This window comes from Rhagoletis zephyria, unplaced genomic scaffold, assembly GCF_001687245.7.
Source record: "Rhagoletis zephyria isolate East Lansing unplaced genomic scaffold, Rhagoletis_zephyria_1.1 Rzeph_scaffold_07774, whole genome shotgun sequence".
NCBI classification, from domain to species: Eukaryota; Metazoa; Arthropoda; class Insecta; order Diptera; family Tephritidae; genus Rhagoletis; species Rhagoletis zephyria.
This window is the reverse complement of record NW_016164856.1, coordinates 6,733-29,792: the sequence shown is the minus strand read 5'-3', so window position 1 is coordinate 29,792 and position 23,060 is coordinate 6,733. Positions and strand designations below refer to the sequence as shown.

Here is a 23,060-nt window from a genome sequence, read left to right as displayed (position 1 = left end):
GGAGTCCGCAGTTTGAGAATCACATCTGGAAGCATTTGGGTGAGTAGGCAAGCTAGTCTATGTCTATTTACATATTTACATGCATATGCGTAAGTGCATATCTTTGTAAATATGTACATACATACTTATATTGTTACCTTAATATAGCAAGACCCTCAACTATTCTCTTTTCCAACTTATATAATTAAAAAAAAAAAATCAACTGACCACTATTGGCTTCTGTTTTTAATAAAATCCATTCTTCTTAAGAGATTTTCTTTTTGCTTTATATTATTCACGTTTTTTCAATATCAAACAATCAATATGTATAGACACGAGCAGAATGACAAAATGTATAACGAATACGAGAGAATGGGGCTATGTGCTGGTAATTGCTGAAAACTCGTTTGAGGCTTTTCAAAATCTAATAAACTATTTACATAAAAAATGTATTTGAATTAAGTTTTTCAATGGGCGGATTCCATAAGTATTGCTTAAAATATGTATTTATTAGATGAAAAATTATACATAAAACGCTTAGCTTTGTATGCATGTACCAAAAAATTAGCTCCACTTTTGCAATCATATACATATGTATGTATGTATATATATATGTATACTGTCTGTTATTACTTTCTTCTTGCTTTCACTCATTTTATTTATTTTGTTAAATTCAATTCAAAGCAGACAAAAATATATATGTATGTGGAAACATTAGAGTGGTCCAAAAATGTACGTGAAAAAATAAGGTCGGATTTTTAATGCCGCCACCCCCTAGGATTATTTTATACCGAAAAAAGTATAACCCTATTTTTTTATTTTGAAAAAAAAAAAAATTAAAAAAATTTAGGGAGTGCTCAAAGCGCTCAAAGTTTTTCATGTATTTTATATGGGAAAAAAACAGCTTTTCGTTGAAATAATGTAGAATTCTTGAAAATCACTATTTTTCACAATTGTTTCTTTAACCATTTTTTCATGGCAGCTATATTTTATAGGTCCACCAAAATCCCTAGAAAATGCAATGGGGCGACGAATAAAAAATTGTTTGTAATAAAAAGTGGCTAAAGAAACAATTGGGTATTATTATTGGGAATCTCCTGAAGAAAACCACAGATTTTCAATCGAAAAATATTGATTTTCAAGAATTTTATACCCCCCTATAAAAAACATGGAAAACTTTGAGCACTGCCTAAATATCTTTTGATTTCAAAATATTTGGGTATATTTTTTTCGGTATACGTAGAACAATTCGAGGGGGTGGCGGCATTAAAATTCGGACTTTACTGTTTTTGGAACACTCTAATGTACATATTTTATATAAATGAACTTGCACTTGTTTATTCCATTTTTTTCTACGGAAAGAGATTATTACTGGCCATACGAGTATCTATTATTTGTCATTTGCATCCATTATAATTGTTTAAATCAAAATAAAATGGTAAAGTTTTAGATGAAATCTCTCTACTTCTTTCTGAATACGTACTCTGCATCCTTTCTTTCGTAGAGCTTTTTTGTTTAGGAGTATGTGTGTATGTAAACTATTGCAGACTTTTTTTTCAGAAAATTAAAATTGTGGCCATGCTTTCGGAAATATTAGGGCAGCAAATGGGAACTTTCAAAAATTCCATTCAAATTAAAATGTAAGCCCTATTTATGTACATATATGTATGAGTTCTTTCCGTACAACTTGCTACGCATCCGAATTTTAAATATGATTCGTTGATTTGTCGATAAAAATATATTTAGTTGAAGTAATTAAACTATTTTGAAGGTGTGCGATCAAGATGTAAAGCCATTTATAAAGAGTACTTCTCAAATGTTTTCAAATGTATGTACATATTTTTTTGCTTAAAATGCTGCTTTAATTATACATAATTCCTTATGCCGTGCTTTTCAGCAATTTTTCATTTTTTTTTTGTTTATAATTCGTAATACCAAAACAACTTTCAAAGTACGGGTACATACTAGTTGCATAGAATATAAAGAAACTAAAGTTTGCCAACATCTCTACTCCCAGCGTAGTGCATTCACCATTCTAATTTAAAAAAGGAATCCGAAAAATTTCAAATTGGGATCTTTTTGGCTCATATATTCGCAGGAATCTACTACCAAGTTTCCTCGTTTCGTTCGCCCCTTTCGCAAGCTAGTGCATATGGGGCTTCATGCATAGAAATGAGCTCAAGCTCAGACTCAATATTTGCACTGAAACAGTAAACTCAAGCTCAATAATTTGTACTGAAAATCGAGTCGGAGCTGAAGCTGGCGTTTTATGCATGCATTGCATTGCCTTACTTGTTAGCCTATTTCGTGATTAAATTTAACTTAGTTTGTTGGTTTTGTGTTTTTACCATTCGTTCTTTCCGTGTTTATTTCTGAAATTCACAAATTGTGTATAATCATACCTCAGAATTCATTTAGGGAACCCCAATAAATTTTCTAATTTTTCACGTTATAAAATATATATATACTTACATATGCATGTATGTATCTATGTATGTATGTAGTATGTACATTATGTTTAGTTTTCAAATGAATACTTGCACTGTAGCTCAGGGGTCTATTAATTAAAAATCAATTTAGCTGGCGCGTAAAGCGCAAATAACCAGCACATATATTGTAAATATTTGCCCGTATGCATGTACATACATACATACATATGTATGTATGTGTTGGCTGCTCTTTATTGAATGGTGCATACATATACTGCATCCCGTTTACATTCCATTTATCAAAATTTTTCAAATCATGCACTTTTAATTAAATACATCACTCGCAGGCGTACAAAGTTTTATATGAAAACTAAACATGGGTGATATTTACTTTTAAACAAATCATCAATAAAGGCTGCGATAATGGGTTTTGAATTTGAATTTGAATTGGAATTTCGCCCAAAATGTAATGCCTGAGCCAAAAATAAAGAAGTATACATACAACATTTTTATGGCAATACAAATTTTGGTTCGAAATAGTCCTTCATTTCAACTGAATAGATTTAATTTAATTTGTTACTTTTTTATATTTTTTAAATAATATGGCTTCTATGGTTGAGGCGTGAGAGTAAACGGGTTAGATGACTGCGTAGGGTGCTACGGGGCGTATACGTTAATGGGTAATGGAGTGCGAATACCTTGCACTTTTGGATCGTAAATGTCTCTTCTTCGTGCCCGAAACAGCGCGGACTTTTTTCCGGGCAGAAATGTGCAAGAAGTCAATTTGAAATAACAGCTGCTGTTTGTTTACATCCGAAAGCAAATTTTGTAAAGTATAAAAATGGAAAATAGCACTAAAGTTTCAGAAATGCAGGTATTTGCAAATGTTATTAGCCATATAAGATACTTACACATAAAATCATTGCTTAGAACTTATTTGCTGGTTCCGGGCACGAAATGTGGTCTTTGCGTTCCTATAATTACCGCTCTAATTACCCAAACAGTCCGGAAAGCATGTGGAACAAACCTTTTTTTTACCGACTTCAAAAAAAAGAGAAGCTTATCAATTCGTCGGAATATATATATACATTTTTTATGTATTTTTTTTCATCGGAAGAAATTAACGATGATCTTAAATTTTTATATGAAAATTGAATTCGGTTGTATTTTTTGCTTAAAAATTACTTGGATGGCTAGCTTAAGAAAAAGCTGGCTGGCAAGCTTAAGAAACTCCAAGCCTTGCTGCATCCAGTAAACGCATAACTCAGCTGACTGTGTCAATACAATGGTGTGGTCTGGAAGCATCAACAGAATAGTAGAAGTAATTTTGTTGTTGTAAGTAACGCATAACACAAGGTAACGGTCGCAAAAAATGAATGAAAATGATGGTGAAATAAAGTGGATAAAAATTCCAACATGCAAGAAAGTCGAAGTGGCTGAATTTGCAGAAAAACGCAAAGCAGCAAGAGTTCGCATAAATCACGCCAGCCTATCATTGAGGGAGGTAGTCAAAAAGCACGCGCTCGTACATTCTTATGTACCCTGTAAGATATCGGGTTAGACTCAAAGTACACAATAAACTAGAGCTGAATTTTTGTAACCAGTTTCTAATTTGGACTAAACACAAGCAAAGGCCAATTTACAATCAATGATCATTTCGTGGCCTAGACTGCATATCATTGAAACCAAAAAATAGGCCAAACGAACCTATGACAAAACATATACAAAGAACTGATACACTGTGTATTACATTCGATCCTTTTACAATGCAATTGCCCTACCCAGCATTACACTGGGACTATTTTTATTAGCATTACACTGCCTTCAGTTTTAAGGTTATAAGTACGGTGACCATCCGTCCTTTATTTTAAAGGACAGTCGTCTATTTTAACCACCTGTCATTTACAATTGTTTTCAAAATAAAGGACGCCTTTTGCGCTTTATTTCTTGAACTGTCCTTCAAAACAGCTCTGCATTTTTCAGAAGTGTATTTTAAACACAGAATATGAGAAATAAAAATATCCCTTATAAAAGATATATTGAAAACCTTCGCCAGTTTGTTTCGCACCCCACTTAAGGGCTTTTATTTAATCGGTAACCTTTGTTCAATCTATAAAGCACAGAGAAAGTTGCGCTCAGGATCGTGTTGCACGCTGAGTTTCCAGTTCGACTGAAAGAGAACAATAAACCCCCTGCTGCACAGTGGTCCAAAACTGGCATTTGGTGTTCGTTATTCACTCGAGCCTTCATTTTTTGTTACTTAATTTGATAATTTCTTTATGAAAGCTTATAATATTTGCAAGAGACCAGCTGAGCCTGATTTGTGAATTTTTATTTGGTTATATTAAATTTTTTAGTGAAAAATGCAGAAAAAGTTTGGAATTTTTAAATTTTCTTAAGCTGTCTATGTTTTCTCCTTCTTTCCTGCATGTCCTCCTGCAATCGCTCAAAAAGACACGCGCACATACATATATAAATTAAAACACATTTACATACATATATATCTACATTTGAAGTATGTATTCTAGCAAAGAACTTGCGCAAATTGAGGTAATCATGAGTATGGAAGACAAGGTTCGAAAGAAAAAAAAAACCCATAAATATAAGAATGAGGTTCGTATGGAATGAGTTGGGCAAATGAAAACCGAGCAGAACTGGAGTTAAGTTAAACAATGGGCCATATGCATAAAACCTAAGCAAATGCTTTTTCTTAAAGCTTCAGACCTTTTATTCGATTTGTTCAAATAAATTTAAGTAAAAGGTACTAAATTTTAAGTAAAAGAAAATGCTTATGGCGATTTCTTTTCTACAAAAAATTTTGCATTCTCATCGCCCTCTTCTTAGTGTTTGTGCGTAGAGGGCAAAGAGAAGGTTGCATTTTTCGGTAGAAACGAAATCGGAACAATGAGTTGTATTTGAAAGTGAGAAACAGTTTAAAAAAAAAATTATTGAGATATGATTTATGAGAATGTAAAATAAAGTCTATGGGGGAAGAAGCTACAAACTGCCTCTTGTTGTATTTGTTTCATTCGGCGTCCCATCCCAGTGGGAATTAGAAGCACGTAATAATGCCATACTCTTCATCCGGCGGTTCTTACCACTTCCCTGCCAAATTTTCCTTACTTTAAAAAAGCCATGTCCGCCTTTTGGAAGTAGAAATTGAGAATATACATTTGGTATTAGACAGACTATACTATATATATACCGGAGTAGTTCGGTGTTCGGTAGTATCTTTGGCGGCACATTATTTTACACCTTTTTAGTAAGACGTAATCAGGGCCCGGATCGCGGCATTCGTGATTGATTGATTACTCGTTTCGAATCGAATCAAACAAAATGGCAGCTCTCCACAATACGAGTTAAATGGGCGAAGCACACTCGCTATCGAATGCCGCGATCTCAAAATCATATTTCGATTCGAGTTACTTTCGACATCGAATTCCGCGATTCGCGCCCAGATAGTGCTCATTTCGCGCTTTAGTAATGGATAACATTAGGCATTATGCTCGTAACAATTTTGATACTAAAAGCTGAAAGAAAACATAGATTAACTCGAAAGGTAGTTTCCAACTGGGTTATAATAAATTACTTTTATTTTGTCCATACACCAACATCTGCTTTATGAGGCTTTAAATAGTTTAAGATTTTAATTGCCAACAGTCCGCGGCGTAGAAGAAATTAAAAAAGCAAATTGTATGTCTCTCATTTCCGGTTCACTTGCCACACATGATGGCGACAACGACGACGATGGCGATTCCGCAACCATCAACAACAACACTCTCCCCACCACCTCCTGGCAATGACGATGCTGCTGACGATGAATGATGAACGCTGAACGAACAACACTGCTGTGGCATCCACCTGACGCTTCTCTGGCTGCTACTTCTATGACAATTACCGTTACGCACACGGCACATAAATTGATGGCAACATATGGCAACCTGCCGCACGGATGGTGGATACTGACGGCACTCACAATGAACCGTCACAACGTGCAACAACAACAAAAACATCAATGAACACGAAAAAAAAACACTTTTGCTTGCTCCAATTACAATGGCAATCGGCAACAACANACCGCACGGATGGTGGATACTGACGGCACTCACAATGAACCGTCACAACGTGCAACAACAACAAAAACATCAATGAACACGAAAAAAAACACTTTTGCTTGCTCCAATTACAATGGCAATCGGCAACAACACAAACAAACTGAAATTGCATTACCAACGGCTGCTGGCTGCCTAACGAATTTGGTTCCATGCTGCAGGCTGGGATGATTGGAGTGATTTTACGCTCTGCAGCGTTACATGCGGCAAAGGTGTGCAACAGCGATTCCGTCGCTGCTTGCTCGATAATCCGTTGGTTAACTTCAACATGCAGCTAAACTTGAATGCAGTCGCCGATGATGAAGATGACGAAGATGTGGTTGCCTACGATGCGCCCAGCAGCGAAGGCTTTGACGACACACAGCTCGCATACAATGCGTTAGGCGGCTTCAATGACATGGACTTGGTTGGCGCGCCATCGAGTGACGAAAACAAGCAGCGAAAGCAGGGCACAATTTCCAAAGAGAATGGCGACAACTTGCAACAGCTCAACGGCAATGCGGCGAAAACAGACAATTCCGCAGCTTTGGAAACTCTTTCAGGCATTGAGACTGTTGCTGGCACTGCAGCAGCAGCAGCAGCAGCAGCAGCATCGAACGAGCACATCGACTACAAGATTAATAAGCCACATAAATCCAATTTGCGCAAAACACTAGCAATGCGAACGTTTGCCACGACAGCGGCCATCGCTGGCAAAACAGCTAAAACCAATAAAGCAGATGGTCGAGCTAATGATTCCAAAAGTGAAAACAGTGAAAACAGCATTGTCAACGATGAATTGATGCGCACTTTCGAAGGTAATCTCAGAGTGAATGAGGAGACTTTCTTCAGCAGTGGCAGCACTCTGAAGCTGGATGGCGAGCAGTCGATCAATGGCAATGAAAGCCATGAAAATTCTAAAAGTAAATCGCGACGCCAGCATAAACGCCGAAAACCAACGAAAAACTATTCGACCATGTTTTGCGAAGGCTACAACATTGAGCAGCGTAATTGCAACACATTCGAGTGCAGCGGTAAGTTTTCATACATATAGACAAATACGTATGTAGCTGTAAGTATGTATGTGCGTAAATAAATAAGTAAGTTTTCAAGAAATTAAAGATGAATTGTGCAGCTATTTTTGAAGTAAGTACATAATTGAAATCCCCGGCCGCTTTGGTGTGGTGGTTAGCAGTGCGCGCTACCTTAAGATTTTATAGAACACTTAAAGAAAAAAATGCATCAAAATTTCAAATTTTTTTCTCAGATGTGTTTTTGAGTATACAGTTTTATAGCCCATTCAATTTTAGTGTAATAATGTGCAAGTTTCAAGTGGCTAAAAATTACCGTTGATTTTCACTGTATTAAATTTCTCGCTAATATTGCAAGCCCAACACAAACTCACGACTTGTCCAAATCTTGAAAAAGTTTATTAAAATTTTACTGATTTCGTGTTAATTGCATTGATTTAAAAATTTTTTTATTAAGAGTATTACGCATATTTTTTATACAAAAAATTTGTCGAACATACATGTTTCAAAGAAAATCTGAAAAAAATTGCCAAAAATCAACATAAAACGTAAAAATTTTTCTAGAAGTTCTTGTTAAAAAGTTTGCAATTTAGATGAAACTGTGAACAATTTTCACAATTTTCGCGAATTTGGTTTATTCGCTTTTTGTTAGACGATGAAACTATACTTAAAAAAAAAAAATTAAAAAACAAAAAAAAAAGCCAGAATTGTTAAAATTTCGCGACCCTATTTATTTTTCCACCACTTTACCAAACATGTAAATATTCGAATTTTATCTCAATAACAAAACCCTCTATTTTTATATATGTACATAGATTTGTCATATTTTTGTAATATTTGTATCCTTTAGCTTCAAAAAAAAATTTAACCATTTTACCCGAACCGAACCGCGGTTCAATAATGCTCATGAACCGGTTATTGTACCGGTACAAGCTGAACCGAACCGCACCGTTTTTTTTTTTTTTGTGAGTGATTTGCAGCCCTGTTTTATATTGTAAGAAATCTCGTGCGTGATAGCGGTTGGTTAAACAGCTGACAATATGAAAAGTATCGGCCTTAATTTCTTTATGCAAAGCAAGAATCGAACGAACGATACAACTTATCAAAGTATAAATTGAAAAAAGTATATTCATTGGTGCATATGTATGTACATAAGTATATGCAAAAAAATTGATTAATACCATTCACAAAGGAATCACATTACCCAGAGTAGAGCAGAATGAAAATAGACCGTGCTAGCTGGAATTTAAATCCCGCAACACAATTCTTACCCGACATCTGCCTGCCAAACGCTTTCAAAGTAATGTCAACACAGCGGAAATTAATATGCTTTATCTACTGACGATGCTTGTTTTACATACATATGTATGTACATTGGAAAGAGTTGCAGTATTTTCTATCTTCCAACTCAATCAGCAGACAATTTATAAAACGCTCTGACAACCCACATTCCTCCCCCCTCAAGACTGCATAATGTCATACACATTTATTCACATAAACATTTAAATATTTGTATGTACGTATGTATGTACATTAGGGTGGTCCTTAAATGTAGGAAGCAAATTTTTACATCAGATTTTCTAAGCCTCAACCCCCACGTCGATGATACTTAAGTCGAGGATATGACATATAAATTTCGGTCCCGATTGGAGACGGTCAAGACGTGTCGCACAGGGCTCAAAATTCAGATTACCCTAGGAAGACGTCTTAACCGACTCCAATCGGGACCGAAATTTATATGTGATATCGTCGGCTTAAGTAATATCCATTTTGGGCATTAAATGAAAAAATTATATTTTTAATATTTTGAGACCATAGAGGCGTTTGGCCTTTGACGCCTTTCCGACACGCCTTAACCATCTGCAATCGGCACCAAAAGGTATACGTTATATCTGTGAACTGAGACTGAAAAAAAAAATCCATTTGATTTTTAAGGACCACCCTTATGTACATACATACATATGTATGTATATGTACATATGTACATAACTTTTTCTTTCAACCTTGCCTTTCCATTACTGTCTTTGTTTTTCCGATCCTTATTTTGCTTTGTCTTGAAAAATATACCTAAGTGTATGTATGCATGTTCATATGTACGTATGTATGTATGTTTAACTAAATTTTCCCTCCTGTTGTCTGCTTCGCACATTCCAGATGACATAAGTGACTTATTAAAATTTTACAAAAAGTTCTCCCTGCCAGAGGATGTGGCAAGTCCCGCTACAGTTGCAATGCAATCGTCACCGTTGCTGTCACTTGCAGCTGATAGTCACATTGCAACAACAACACTAGCGTTGAATTCGGTCATGCCAAGCATAGCCGTGACAACATCGTCGGCAGGAGCAGCAGCGACAGTTGACTCGGCGGGCAATGCGACAACAACAGGCGCCACATCAGCTACGGACAGCAGCACCGGCTCTGGCTCAGAGACTAGTGCCAGCAGTGCCAGCGTCAGAGCCGCTCATGTTGCTGGCACAGCATCGGGTGCTGGCACATCGAATTCAAATGCTGCTGCCAGCATAGCGACTGTTGCCAACCCGCCACCTTCAACGACACCAGCCAACATGGGATACATTCGCTATTGGCGCAATCCGTTGAATTTCACGATAATGCTGACGCTGCGAGTTCGAGTAAGTAGAAGTGCTTAGATCTAATAGAAATAAGAAAAAAAAACCCCAAACAAATCGGTAAGTAAATTAGGAGATAAGCAAAAACTAATCAACCCAAATAATGGCAAGTGCCAAGATAAATTCTAAAGCGGGCTAAAAAAAAAAAAATATTGGTTCCCATTTTAACCCAACTGTCGCTAATCTAAACTCGACATACATAACTGTTGTGGAGCGCATGTATGTATGTATATCTACATCATAGCTGGGCAAAACGCTACTCGCGAGTAGCGTCTGCGTCGCAGCGCTTATACGTATACAGAAACGACGCAGCGAATTTCAATTCAGTCTGCTTTCAGATTTCATGAGAGTAACACTACGCTTCGACGTTGAATATTTTTATTCGTAATTTTAGCGCGTGGTTGCCACCTATATATGTAACAATGCCCAAAATGTCTGAGTATGAGTGCCAATTACAGTTTTTGGTTTTAAAAAAAGCTAATAATGCCCAATGCTTGTTGTGTGGTAATACGACCATTAACCATAAACAAATGAAAAAAACGCTCCACTCAGTGCAATTATAGAAAAGTGCTTCTCAGCGCGACGCACTAGGGCACACATTGCATACTTTATTTTATAATATTTTTTTTATCAAAAGAAATCGATAGAGAAATGTAAATGCTGGTTTATGCCCAAAAATACTTAATGAATAATATTTATAAGTTATACTCTATTTTTAAGACTAAATACCTACTTATATGAAACAAGTAATTTTTAGCAAGAAAAAAACCGACTTCAACTCTCATAAAAAAAAAAAATATATATATATATATCTCACGATCCACTGATCGGATCTTAACCAGATTAGTATGGGACCACCTCTGAGACACTACCTTTCCGATGCAAAAAGAATTATCGAAATCGGTTGACGTGGTCCAAACTTATGCGGTAACATACATAAAAAAAAAAAAAAAAAAAGATTCCGACGAACTGATAACCTCCTCCTTTTTTGGAAGTCGGTTAAAAAATAAGACCTAAACACCGTAACCATCTGGCCGGTCAGCATATAAAAGAATTTGTTCTAATAAAACGGAGCCCAGGTATTATACAAATGAGTTTACCTAATTTAAGTTTTTTTAAATTATACAAGTACTAAATTTTTCTTATGCAAAAGGTTGTATAAACTAATAGTATTAGTTACTAAAAACTTCCAAGGTTCATTATTACACTATAGGTATAAGCAAAATAGGCCAAAATACCCATGCACGAAAAATACCACTTTTAGTACATATATAAAAAATGCGGCAACCATAACTGAGCGCGACGCACTAATACCATGACAAAATGAGACTGTGTTGGTGTGCCCAGCTATGATCTACATGCAATGCACATTTAACGCATATCAGTTACACGACACAACCATGAACATATCGCCCACATCCTTCCCGTTTTCACTTAAAATTACTGATTTTCAATGTTGTGTGCCTGCAGTCTAAAAGTGAAGCAACATTTGGTGGAAATTTGTTTCAAAAAATCGTTGTCTTAAAATCAGTCTTTTTTGTTTTCTAATAAATTAGAAATTTTTGATAAACCTCGCTACAATCCTGTTGCATGTCTACTAAATTGCTCGAAGTTGGTCAAAGTTGCTTGAAAAAACGAAAACTTTCAAATTCTAATCAAATCAAATCAATTTGTGCTTGCTAATATATATTTGCTTACTTAATTGGCTCAAGCTTTCCGGCACGCTCAAAAGTTAAACAAAAGTAATATCTAAATTAAAAAGAAGTAAGAATGGAGGTCAAACGATATCCAAGTAATATATGCACATATGTACATACATACATATGTACATACATATATTGCATAGAAGCAACCAACTCATTCTAAAAATATAAAAGTTCATGGGGCTTGATTTAAGCAAATCGAACTAAGCACAAACATGTCCGCCGACCCAAGTCGAAGCTGCTGTCATTTAAGTAGATATGCATGTCTTTTATATATACCCAGTGGGAAAATGTAATGTATGGTAATCGAAAAAATAACAAGTAAAACAGCCGAAAATGCATCATTTTCCCTACGGCGATATCCTAAGAAAAGTATGGCATTCTATTTTGCATTACCTAGCATCGAATATGAAAAGTAATAGAGTCTGAAANCGCTTGCTTAGAGTGAAAAGTTGCTAAGTCCCTATTCAAAAATTGTGCAGGAGAGGAAAAAAACTTCTTAAAGCTTCTTCAAGTATTCAAGTATTTCACAAAACTTCGCAAAACTTTGAATACAACCTTTTGTCTGTTGAAGGCAATGCAACTGCATACGAATCAGAGGCATTCGATCTTTATTAAAAGATTTTATACTAGTTTGGACTTGCCGAATTTTCGGAGGTTTTTTTTGGAATTCACAAATTTCCCTTTCATTGAATATAAACGAGAAAACATAAAACAATGATCTTTATCCTTTTCAAAACGATGCATTTTTGATTTTTTCTAGCCTCCTGTATCAAAATATGAGTTTCCATGAAAAGCGGACTTAGCAACTTTTCACTCTAAGCCAGCAATATCGTATATACAACTAATCCCTTCTAGCCTAGTTCCCGTTTGCATAGTTATCTGATCATCTGAGGACTGGAACCTTTTCCACAAACGTTTTCGCAAAAATTGGATGACGGAAATCTTTAAATTTGCATTTCGTTAGAAAGGTAGCTAACAGCTGTAAATTTGAAGAAAGAAAAGTGGTAAGATCAAAATCTTATGAACAAAAAGAAATAATTTCGAAAGAGTTTTTAAAAATTCCGCTTCAGATGAGCTACGCTGGCCGTAGTGGTAAAAGTTTTCTAAAAACAAAAATGTGAAAGCATGAGGTGGAAAGAATATTGTAGAGGTAGAGGATAGGCTAGGCAAACGTGGCCAATGATAATCTTCAGTTTGTCGACTGACACAGAAATATTTGAGAGCAGATTTCCGCGATTTCTAGAGTTTATGGAACTCCAAACTGTAGTAAAAGGTCCTTATTAGCATCACCATATCAATGAAGGTCTTCAACTGGCATTGACACAAAGAAAAATGTTCAGGATGTTTTCCTTCTGAAATAATATTAGTCTGCTAGACAGCACAAAAGCAAAAATAGTTTTGCTGCTGATTTTAAAACCACATATGTAGTTACCAGTATCTTTAAACTATTTAGAGTGCATTTAAAACTCCATTTCGGTAGGAATTTTAGACATTAAAGCATAAAGTAGTTGGAATTGGTGGTAAAAACAAAATGGAACTGAAATGCATTTATTTTTCTTTTAAATTACTCCTTAAGTAAAAAACGCCGAGATACGTAAACTGAATTTTGGGTCGTAGATTACGGACCTGTATACCGTTTCCTGAAGGTAATTTTCCTAAGATATTTTAATTTTTATGAAGAAAAATTCAAACTTTAATAAGGAAACAAACAAAAAATAACATAATTTTTTTCCAAAAAATTAAGCTACTAAAGATGAAAATCTATGGATAAATAAACAACTTTTAAATGGTTAAATGAAAATTACGATATTACCCAGCAAACACAGTCTCTAACGTTAGAGAAATTTGGATTTCTACATTAGATAACTAGGGTAATTCTCTAATCGTTCTCGAGCCGATGACAAAATTAGAGAATTACATTAGAATTCGATTCGAGAACGATTAGAGAAACAGCGCGAATTCAAATAAATGTAAATAAACAATATTCCAAATGAATTACTCATAAATTATTTTTAAGTTCAAATAATTCATTATTATTTTATTGCAAATACATTTAATACAAATTTTACAAACAAAGCAAGGCAAGACAGCAGTTTGAAATTCACATTCGAATCCCATTAGAGATCAACATTGGAATACGATTAGAGAATTAATATTTTCTCGAGTCGAGAACTATGTCCCATTTTTGTTGAGATCGCTATGATTCTCGATAGTTTTTCGAGTCGTTCTCTAACGTTTGAGATTGGAGAATGTGGCTAGCCCTCCAATCAGTCTCTAATCGATAACTAACCTCAATGTTTGCTGGGTAGCGGCAGGAAATAATGTTACTCATACGCCATGTCGTACATGGCCTTACTCTGTACATACTCGTACATGGCATACATATGAGTAAATTTTTCCTTGTTAAAATTCAACAATGCAAACTTAAACTTAAAATATTTTGGATAAGTGAGGGTACATTCCAAAACGTCAAAATACAAAGAATCGGTCTCTTTTATTTCTAAACCTCGGTAGATTGTAATGCCAAATGTGCGCAGCCACAATTAGATGCTAGCTTGCAACTAGGTTCCGCAAGTTAGACTTTTTCTAGTGCGGTTCAGAAATAAAAGAGACGGGTGCTTTATAAGTATTTTGACGTTTTAGAATGCAGCATGGCTCATCTAGATCCGTAACCTATGACTCAAAATTAAGTTTACGTATCTTGGCGTTTTTTTGTGTAATTTTAGGGTCTCTACACTGTTGTGAATAATTCGTAATACATATGCTAGCGATAGCGATATCTACATATGTATTTTTTTAATTTCTTTGAAAAATTGTATAACAAAAAAGTTTTCGGATGTTAAATAAACCGTTGCTTTTCTACAAAGTCAGGATATCGGTTTTATTGGTGTAATTTAAATAAAATTGAATACATATAACATCTTAACACATGGCGCACATGTACAAATACACATAATTTTGACTGTGGGAAAAGAAATGAAAAACTCCGCATCAAAGAGTCAATGCATAACACCAAAAAAAAAGAACTGCACCGTCAGCTGTCACCAACAGCCACACAAAGTGTCACATGCATGCATACACATACATATACATATGTACATATGTACGTATGTATGGTTGGTCGCAAATATTGCATTGACTCTTTTGCTGGCTGTTTATTATTTTCGTTGATTTCCCGTAAATATTTTCTTTATGATATTGTAATTTTATACACAAAAATATTTTCCATCGTTCCACGCCTTCATTCCGCCCCCGCAGAACGACAGCAAAACCGCAACAACGATTTTCTCGATACGCAACGCCACACACAATTTGTATCTGGAAGCGTGCAAGGATGGCTTGCGATTGTATCTGGAACGAGACAGCACCACAGAAATGCTGCCATTGAAATTTAATTTATACGATTACCGTTGGCATCAAGTGGCCATCAGGTGAGTTGTGAATCGATATTGAATGAGTGCTTGAAAATATTTATTTTTTAATGGCAAAGGAAAGGAAGTGTAGGCTGGAAAAGCAACGTGCTGGCCGCTTTTCGGATTGACACTACGTAAAACACCAACACCAGTACTCCCGCTCGCGCACTTAGGAATTAGGAATGCATTCCATTAGTGGTGCTGCAAAATGTTTTGAACAGTATCACATAGATATTCACATACTAGTCGTGTTTCCATGGGTTATCCAACCCACGATCAATTCTCACAGGAACAGTGTAGATCACTTATGGCAGCAATAATTTTAAAACACTAACAGGAGAAAACACTAACAAAAGAAAATGAATTTTTAGCATGAAGGGGAATTATTTGAAAGAAGTTAAAATACACAATGGTCGAATTGTTTTTTGTGTATCCATTCATTTGTCAGTGTTACCAAACCGTGGTGCCAAATGATCAATGAAACAAAGCAAACAGAACGCATCATAAACTTAACCAGATCTTTAGCAGGGTGACAGGGTGCTAAATAAAGTCAATGAACATTATTACAACATTTTCAAAAGCGAAATAAAATCCCTTGACATTATTGCTCTTTCAAGCATTAAATTTGTGCAGCTTCGCGGCGGCCCACGCTGTATTGGCAACCAGGCCATTTTGCATCGGTGGCACAAAGTGTAAAGGCGGCCATGTTTTATTAGCTTTGAATTTAACAGTGTTCGCTTTATTTTTAAACGAAACATCAATCAATTCATCAATTGTTTTTCGTATTCCAGCTCATATTGTGCTTGGGTTTTCGCATGGTGGCTCATGATTGTGTTGGTTAATAGCACTGAGGATTTGGTAATAGGCTCTTCCATCTATGAAAACAACACTTACGGGACAATGTTAATTGTAACAACATGCATCGACATACTTCAAGCATTTTTTACGCTATTTCCGTTGAATTTCCAAATTTTTGTCGACTTTAACTCGCTTTTTAAAAGGTAATAATGTCAATTGATATTATTTCACATCACTATGCGCATAATTACCCTAATTATGAGTTGCACTCGATTTTCGATCTTCGCTGGTTACACTGGATCACAAATTTTTATTTTGTTTTTTTGTTCTCCAGACGTCACTATCCAATTTGTGTGCAGAATGTAATTTTGGTTGTTGTGAATACGTTTTCGAGATATTTGCAATTTACCGTTATTCAGCTTAAAAAAAGAGTGGTTCCACTTAATCATGTACATATATCTAACGAAACTGTGGTGTAGTGGTATGCAGTGCCCGCTTCCGCTCCGCAGGGCCTGGGTTCAAGCTCTGGTCAAAGCAACATCGAAAAAAATATAGAAAAAAGGTTTTTTCTTAACAGCGTTCGCCCCTCGGCAGGCAATGGCAAACCTCCGAGTGTATTTCTGCCATGAAAAATAGCTTCTCATAAAAATGCAATCGCCGTTCGGAGTTGGCGTAAAACTGTTGGTTCCTCCTCTTTGTGTGACTTAAGTAGGTTCACTGTATTATTAATTGAACAATTGTAATACGAAATTTGGCAAATCAATACCAATGAAATTTTCCATAAGCTGTGTATAAATCATTTTTCTATAGGCCTGATAGTTTCTGATAAATAATAAAAAATAACAGTTTCTGTGTAAATGTTTTGCACTTTTGTTAAAGTCTGTTCCTTTAGAAAAAAATTAAGCTACTAATAAAGAAAATCGATGGATAAATAAGAATGTAATGATTGGTCGTATGAAAATGCGCAAGGTTTTTTTGTATGAAATATGAGCAGAAAAGAGTGTTACTCATACGCCACGTACACCTGAGTAGGTGGAGTGTTTGCATCGAAAGCAAGAGGTGTCAGAAATTATTAGATAATTTCTCAGAAACTATCAGAGCTATCGAAAAGTGATGTACATACGGTGGGAATTTCATTAGCTTTCATTTGCCGTATCCCGTATTACGATTATTCAATTGGTTCGTAATATAAACATGATTAAGAAACCTCTCTTTTTTAACCTGATCTACGGTACATTGCAAATATCTCGAAAAGTTATCCATAGAAAAAAATGTCTCGATTGTTGGGATCACCGAGCAATTCTACATCGGTATTGGATAGTGTTCGTTAGATAGTGGCATCCATAGAACATTTTTGCTGTAAAGCAGTGTTATCGAATATCGTATTATGAGCTATGCAACTGTGTCGAAATTTTCGTTGAGTATCGAATTATCTGACGAACAGAATTTTGCTTTCGATGCTGTAGCGAAATGTAAGAAAATTGTGAACATTTTATGATTTTGCGTTTGTTTTCTTACGTTTTGGCGGCTAGATACTAATTTTAAAAAAACCTTTTATTAATTTCATGCAGGTCTTATGTCGTGAATACTAAAAACAATATAGAAAGACTGGCTTCACTTATGAAATAAAATCCCAATACTCAGTTGGTACGATCTCTGAGAACAAAATAGTGGAGCCATGTCAATTGACGTTAATCTTGTTACCTGTCACCCTCTAGCAGGATCATATCGTTGTTGTTGTATTTAGGTGTAAAATTTTGATCCGAATGCCGATTATTCGCCACAGGAACCCTGCTCCTATCTGTTAAATATTTATCGGCATTTTTCATCTTGTTGTGCCTCAGCTTTTTTCTTTTCCTAATCGAGTTCAGATAAAGGCACGAGTATTTTAAGCTGGACATATTTAAAAAGCGAATGAATGGTTCATTATTAACCCGTTCGAAACCAGTAAATGCATGTACTGGACCTACCAAAACAACGGTAGGGTAGTTACACATCCACACCCATATGCAGCCCACACGCGTGCCTTCGCACTGCCACACACCGGCATATCCTGGCCACTCTGTCCACATTTAGCGCCACTGAAGCAATGAATGCACGCACTGAACCTTTAACTTTTTCATTGCTTCGCTTTATTATTTCCCTTTCAATATTTTACTGTTGTGCAAATTGACCTCTTTCGCGTTGTGTTGGACTGTGGCAACTTCATTCTGTTAGCCATTTCGTTGTTATCCATTTATGTATGTGTATATTTTTATAAATAAATACGTATGAAACTATGTATTTAATTTTTTTTTATAGCCCTTTAAATTAATTTTATCTCTTTCACTTTATTTTTTCATACGTAAACGTTTCGCACTGCTTCCCGGCACTCGCCATTCATATCGTCCAATTGCAGTATACAAAATGGTGATTTCATTTCCATTTATGTCGATTGTTCCTGGACAAATAGTTTTGTCGTGTCGAAGCGGCTGTACACGCTGCCTCTAAACGCTGATGTGGAAATTGGACGCGGCTTTAATGTGAGTATTGGGACATTTTATTGCACAAACGGCGATGTTAACCGCTGTTTTATTGTTTTTGTTATCACAAGTATTTTCTTATTCTGACCAATATATGTATGTATGTACATATACTTAAATATTTCAATTTCTTAACCCTTTAACGCAAAAGTGGTTAAATTGATTCCGATTTGGAACTTTATTTCTTTTAAAATTCGCACCACTTTAAAAGAATTCGTTTGGACCCACACAGAGACCAATGACACTAGACAACCTCAAAGAAAAAAATCCTGCAATGCGACCGGAGAGGATCCTCCAAGAATCTTCCGTCTCTACTATAATTCGAAGAGGTCGAGGTTTATGTACATAAATGCATATCTGTGAACTTTTGACAAAACAACTTCTGCGCTTTCCGTATTTGGGAATTTGGAGTAAATTATAAGGAACTTCCATTTAAAAGATTTACATTTTTATTTAACTTTCATCAAGATAGCAGCTTAAGCTACTATTAATGATTAAAAATTAGAGTACCATTCGCGAACTCAATGAATTAAATACTGCTGTGAAGAGAAATGTCCACAGATATGTATGTATATGCCGTCGCCTGGATAAAAGATTGTCGTATGGTACTTTCGGCCAGTTTTAGGAAATCGCGATTGAAGTTTGGAATGCAATTGCTCAAAACGTGACAAAGCATTTTCTCCAAAGTCTCGGATAATGTTACAAGTTCACGAAATTCTTAATTTATTTTACATACACTGCTGGAACAAAGTATTGGCACAGCAAATTTTGCACAATATATGCAACAATTTTTATTCTAATATATTTCCGCCAATTTTGTATAAAAATATGGTTCATTCAACAACAAAAAACATAACAATATAATTCCTAAACTTTGTGCAAAATTCGAAAAAATTCAGCAAATTTTCGTCAAAATTTTCAACTTTTTAATCAGATTTTTTAGATTTTTTTTGAGTACGCAGTTTTGCAGCCCATTAAATTCTAGTAAAAAAATGCAAGTTCGGAGTTAGTCAAAAATTTTTGAAAATTTTTTTTGCTGAAGGTGTTTTGCATTTTCTCCATATAAGCATTTTTGAAAAAAAATTTTTGTATGGAAGAGACTGCGTGAAAAAAATTGCCAAAAAATCAACGGTAATTCAAAACCCCAAACCTTAGAAATATTCATAAGTAAGATTATGCATTTGTATAGGTTGTGCATACGTACATGAATGCAAATTTCATGTTTTTTCTTGTTCATATTTTTTATTTATTTTTGCTCTCAAAACCAATAACCACCAAAGGGCGAGCTGCAACAGTTGCTGGTGCTGCCCGATAACCAGGAACGGCAGCAATGCTCCAATAAGCGGACGTCCATAAATGAAGTGAAACGCTACATTATCGACACGTTCATCGATGATTACGGTAATTAATTGGCGGCGTACGGATAATTGAAATGCGAGCAAATAACCAAAGGCAACAACAAACAAATAGAAAAACATATACATACTGCACTAATTTATACGTACATACATACATACATACATTTATACTTAACGCATGAATGCACGACGACATATACATATATGTATATACATACATTACATATGTATCTACATATATTTATGTGTAATGCAGTAAGTATTTAGATAATTTCAAGTGATTGAAAAAATAAAAAAATAACAATTAATTAATAATTAAGAAGCTCAGTGCGTCGAAATGGNAGATAATTGAAATGCGAGCAAATAACCAAAGGCAACAACAAACAAATAGAAAAACATATACTGCACTAATTCATACGTACATACATACATACATACATACATTTATACTTAACGCATGAATGCACAACGACATACATATATATACATACATTACATATGTATGTACATGCATATATTTATGTGTAATGCAGTAAGTATTTAGATAATTTCAAGTGATTGAAAAAATAAAAAAAATAACAATTAATTAATAATTAAGAAGCTCAGTGCGTCGAAATGGACGTAATTTAGATTTAATATTGTGATTCATGTGTGTCCTAAATAAATTCGAATAAAAGTTAAGTATGAAATATTTGTTATACAAAAAAAAAAAATAACAATTAATTAATAATTAAGAAGCTCAGTGCGTCGAAATGGACGTAATTTAGATTTAATATTGTGATTCATGTGTGTCCTAAATAAATTCGAATAAAAGTTAAGTATGAAATATTTGTTATACAAAAAAAAAAAATAAGTAGATCAATGCAGTAGTATTATTGATAGTACATACATACATACATATATGCATGTATCTATAAGTGTGTGCGAGGGAAAATGGAAAAGTGTGAAAATTTAAAACGATCGAAGTATTTAAGCAAACTTTGACATAAAACAATAACTACAAATTAAATATTCTAGCTGTAAGTATTTATTTGAAAAATTTATACAAATTAAATACATAATTAGAATACACAGGCGTGCGTATATACATATACATACATACATATGCAGACATAAGCGCTTTCATATTACATGCATATGTACATATATTAAAGTTTATAGAGAAATTCTTACTTGTGAACTAATACTAGAATGCTACCAGTTTGCGTTTCAGCCCAACTAGTGCACGTTCTATCCCTTTTCAATGTTAGCCACTGGTATTTTTAACACGTCGGTGTCCTACAGGATGTGAATAAATTAATAATATGTTTAAAACAAATGATCTGTGACCCAATGACCTGCAGTGAATAAAATAATAAATTTTTTATAAAACTTTCGTATATGAGGCATTTTTTTCATATCGGACACCAAATTTGAACATTTTTCTAAAAATATTATTTATTAATTCACTGCAGTTCATTAGGATAGCGCACCTTTTGTTTAAATTGTTTTTTTAAATTTATATAAAATTTTAAAACCGGATTTACCTTTAGAATATGCAACATTTTTATAAAGAACTATGAATATTAAACAAACAAAAGGAAAACTGTGCATTCTGAAGATCGAAAGGGTGCGTTATTCAAATGGCTGGAGTGTATGTAATTTTGCTCGCGGCGCTCCAACAATCGCAATAGCCGAAAGAGAAATAATTACATTGACTTATATTGATTTAATTTAAATAATCTTTACCACCTCCAAGCGAATTCGAACCCGCTATCTTAGCCAAACCTTTCACTGCAGAGTAAAGTAAATGGATGTGTATAATGTGTGTATGTATATATGTAGCGCAAAAGTGAAATGTTAAACATTTTTCGTCTTACTGTAATTCTAACATTAAAACTTCTCTCTGAGAAAATATTATTTGACCATATGAAAATGCTAAATCATCATGAAAAAAGCTGGAAGCGCACTAAGTGTTTAAGTCCAATGGATTCTAACTATCTACATTTTCTAGTTAATGGATTAAAATCTCCATTTTAACTTTTAGTCCTATCTTTTTTTTCGCCCATTGGTATAACTGAGAGACTCTAAGAAATTGGATGCATTCAAATAGAAATTCCAATACATATGTATGTATATCACCTACTCACACACACACACACGAAATAGTTATAAGAATCTAAGTTGTTTGTTGGTTGGCTTTCATTGTGGATCAAGTTGGTTTGCTTCCTTCCCAGTTGGCTGGATTTGTCGTTTGCCGGCCGACCAACTTCCGCGAAACAAAGGCAGCATTTGTCAACAATAAGCATAATTATAAGGAACAAAAGAATACAAAGTAGTGTACAATAATTGCCAATACTACAATAAGTGAAGAAGAAATGAGAGATAGAAATTAGCATTCATAGAAAATGGATAAAGTATAAAAAATAAAGTTAGATATATACATACATACACACATACATACTCATGAACATATGTATAATAGACATACGCATATATATATATACATATATATAATATACTCGTGCAAATGGGTAAGTATATGTGCATATTTGCTTAAAATACGAATAAGAAAATTTATCTAATAAAAAATTAAAAAAAAATATATAAATTAAAAATTTTAGTTTCTTTTAATTCAATCGGTAGTGACTAACGATTAAAAATTAACCATTAAAATGTAATAGCGATTAACGATTAAAACTAATTAATTAATCGTTATTCGACGCTTGTGATTACGATTAATTAATTTTAATCATTAGTCGTTAATTCAATTAAAAAAATATCTGACTAAATGGTCTAGTTTGTCCGAATTTGAAACCAAACACCCGTTATAGTTATTCTTTTGGGTTTCACGCTTATAAAACAGATAATACATATATAAAATTATAATTATTTTTATTATTAGTACTACATAAACTGGAAAATTTTTACAACCCAACGCACATGTGCACAGAGATATTAAAACCTAGTTTACATAACGTCTGTTGGTAATAGATCACAATCAAAATGCACACCAAATGGCTTAGATTGGGGAGGAAAACGATCTTAGCCATACCCGATTAACTGGCCTTGTGTCTACAAGAAAATTCCAACATAAATTAATTAATCACCAAACCTACTTAATCAA

At 34.5% G+C, this 23,060-nt stretch overlaps 1 protein-coding gene across 1 annotated transcript; it reads left to right on the top strand.

Moving 5' to 3' along the window:
- Positions 1–5: 5 nt before the first annotated feature.
- On the top strand, positions 6–20,116 carry LOC108374507 (mucin-21-like; the record flags this gene model as incomplete). Its single annotated transcript, XM_017630477.1, has 6 exons — positions 6–39; positions 6,682–7,533; positions 9,685–10,160; positions 15,122–15,294; positions 18,473–18,596; positions 19,877–20,116. Coding segments are annotated over 6 exons (1,788 nt in total), but the record flags the coding sequence as incomplete, so codon positions are not given.
- Between the last annotated feature and the right edge of the window lie 2,944 nt (positions 20,117–23,060).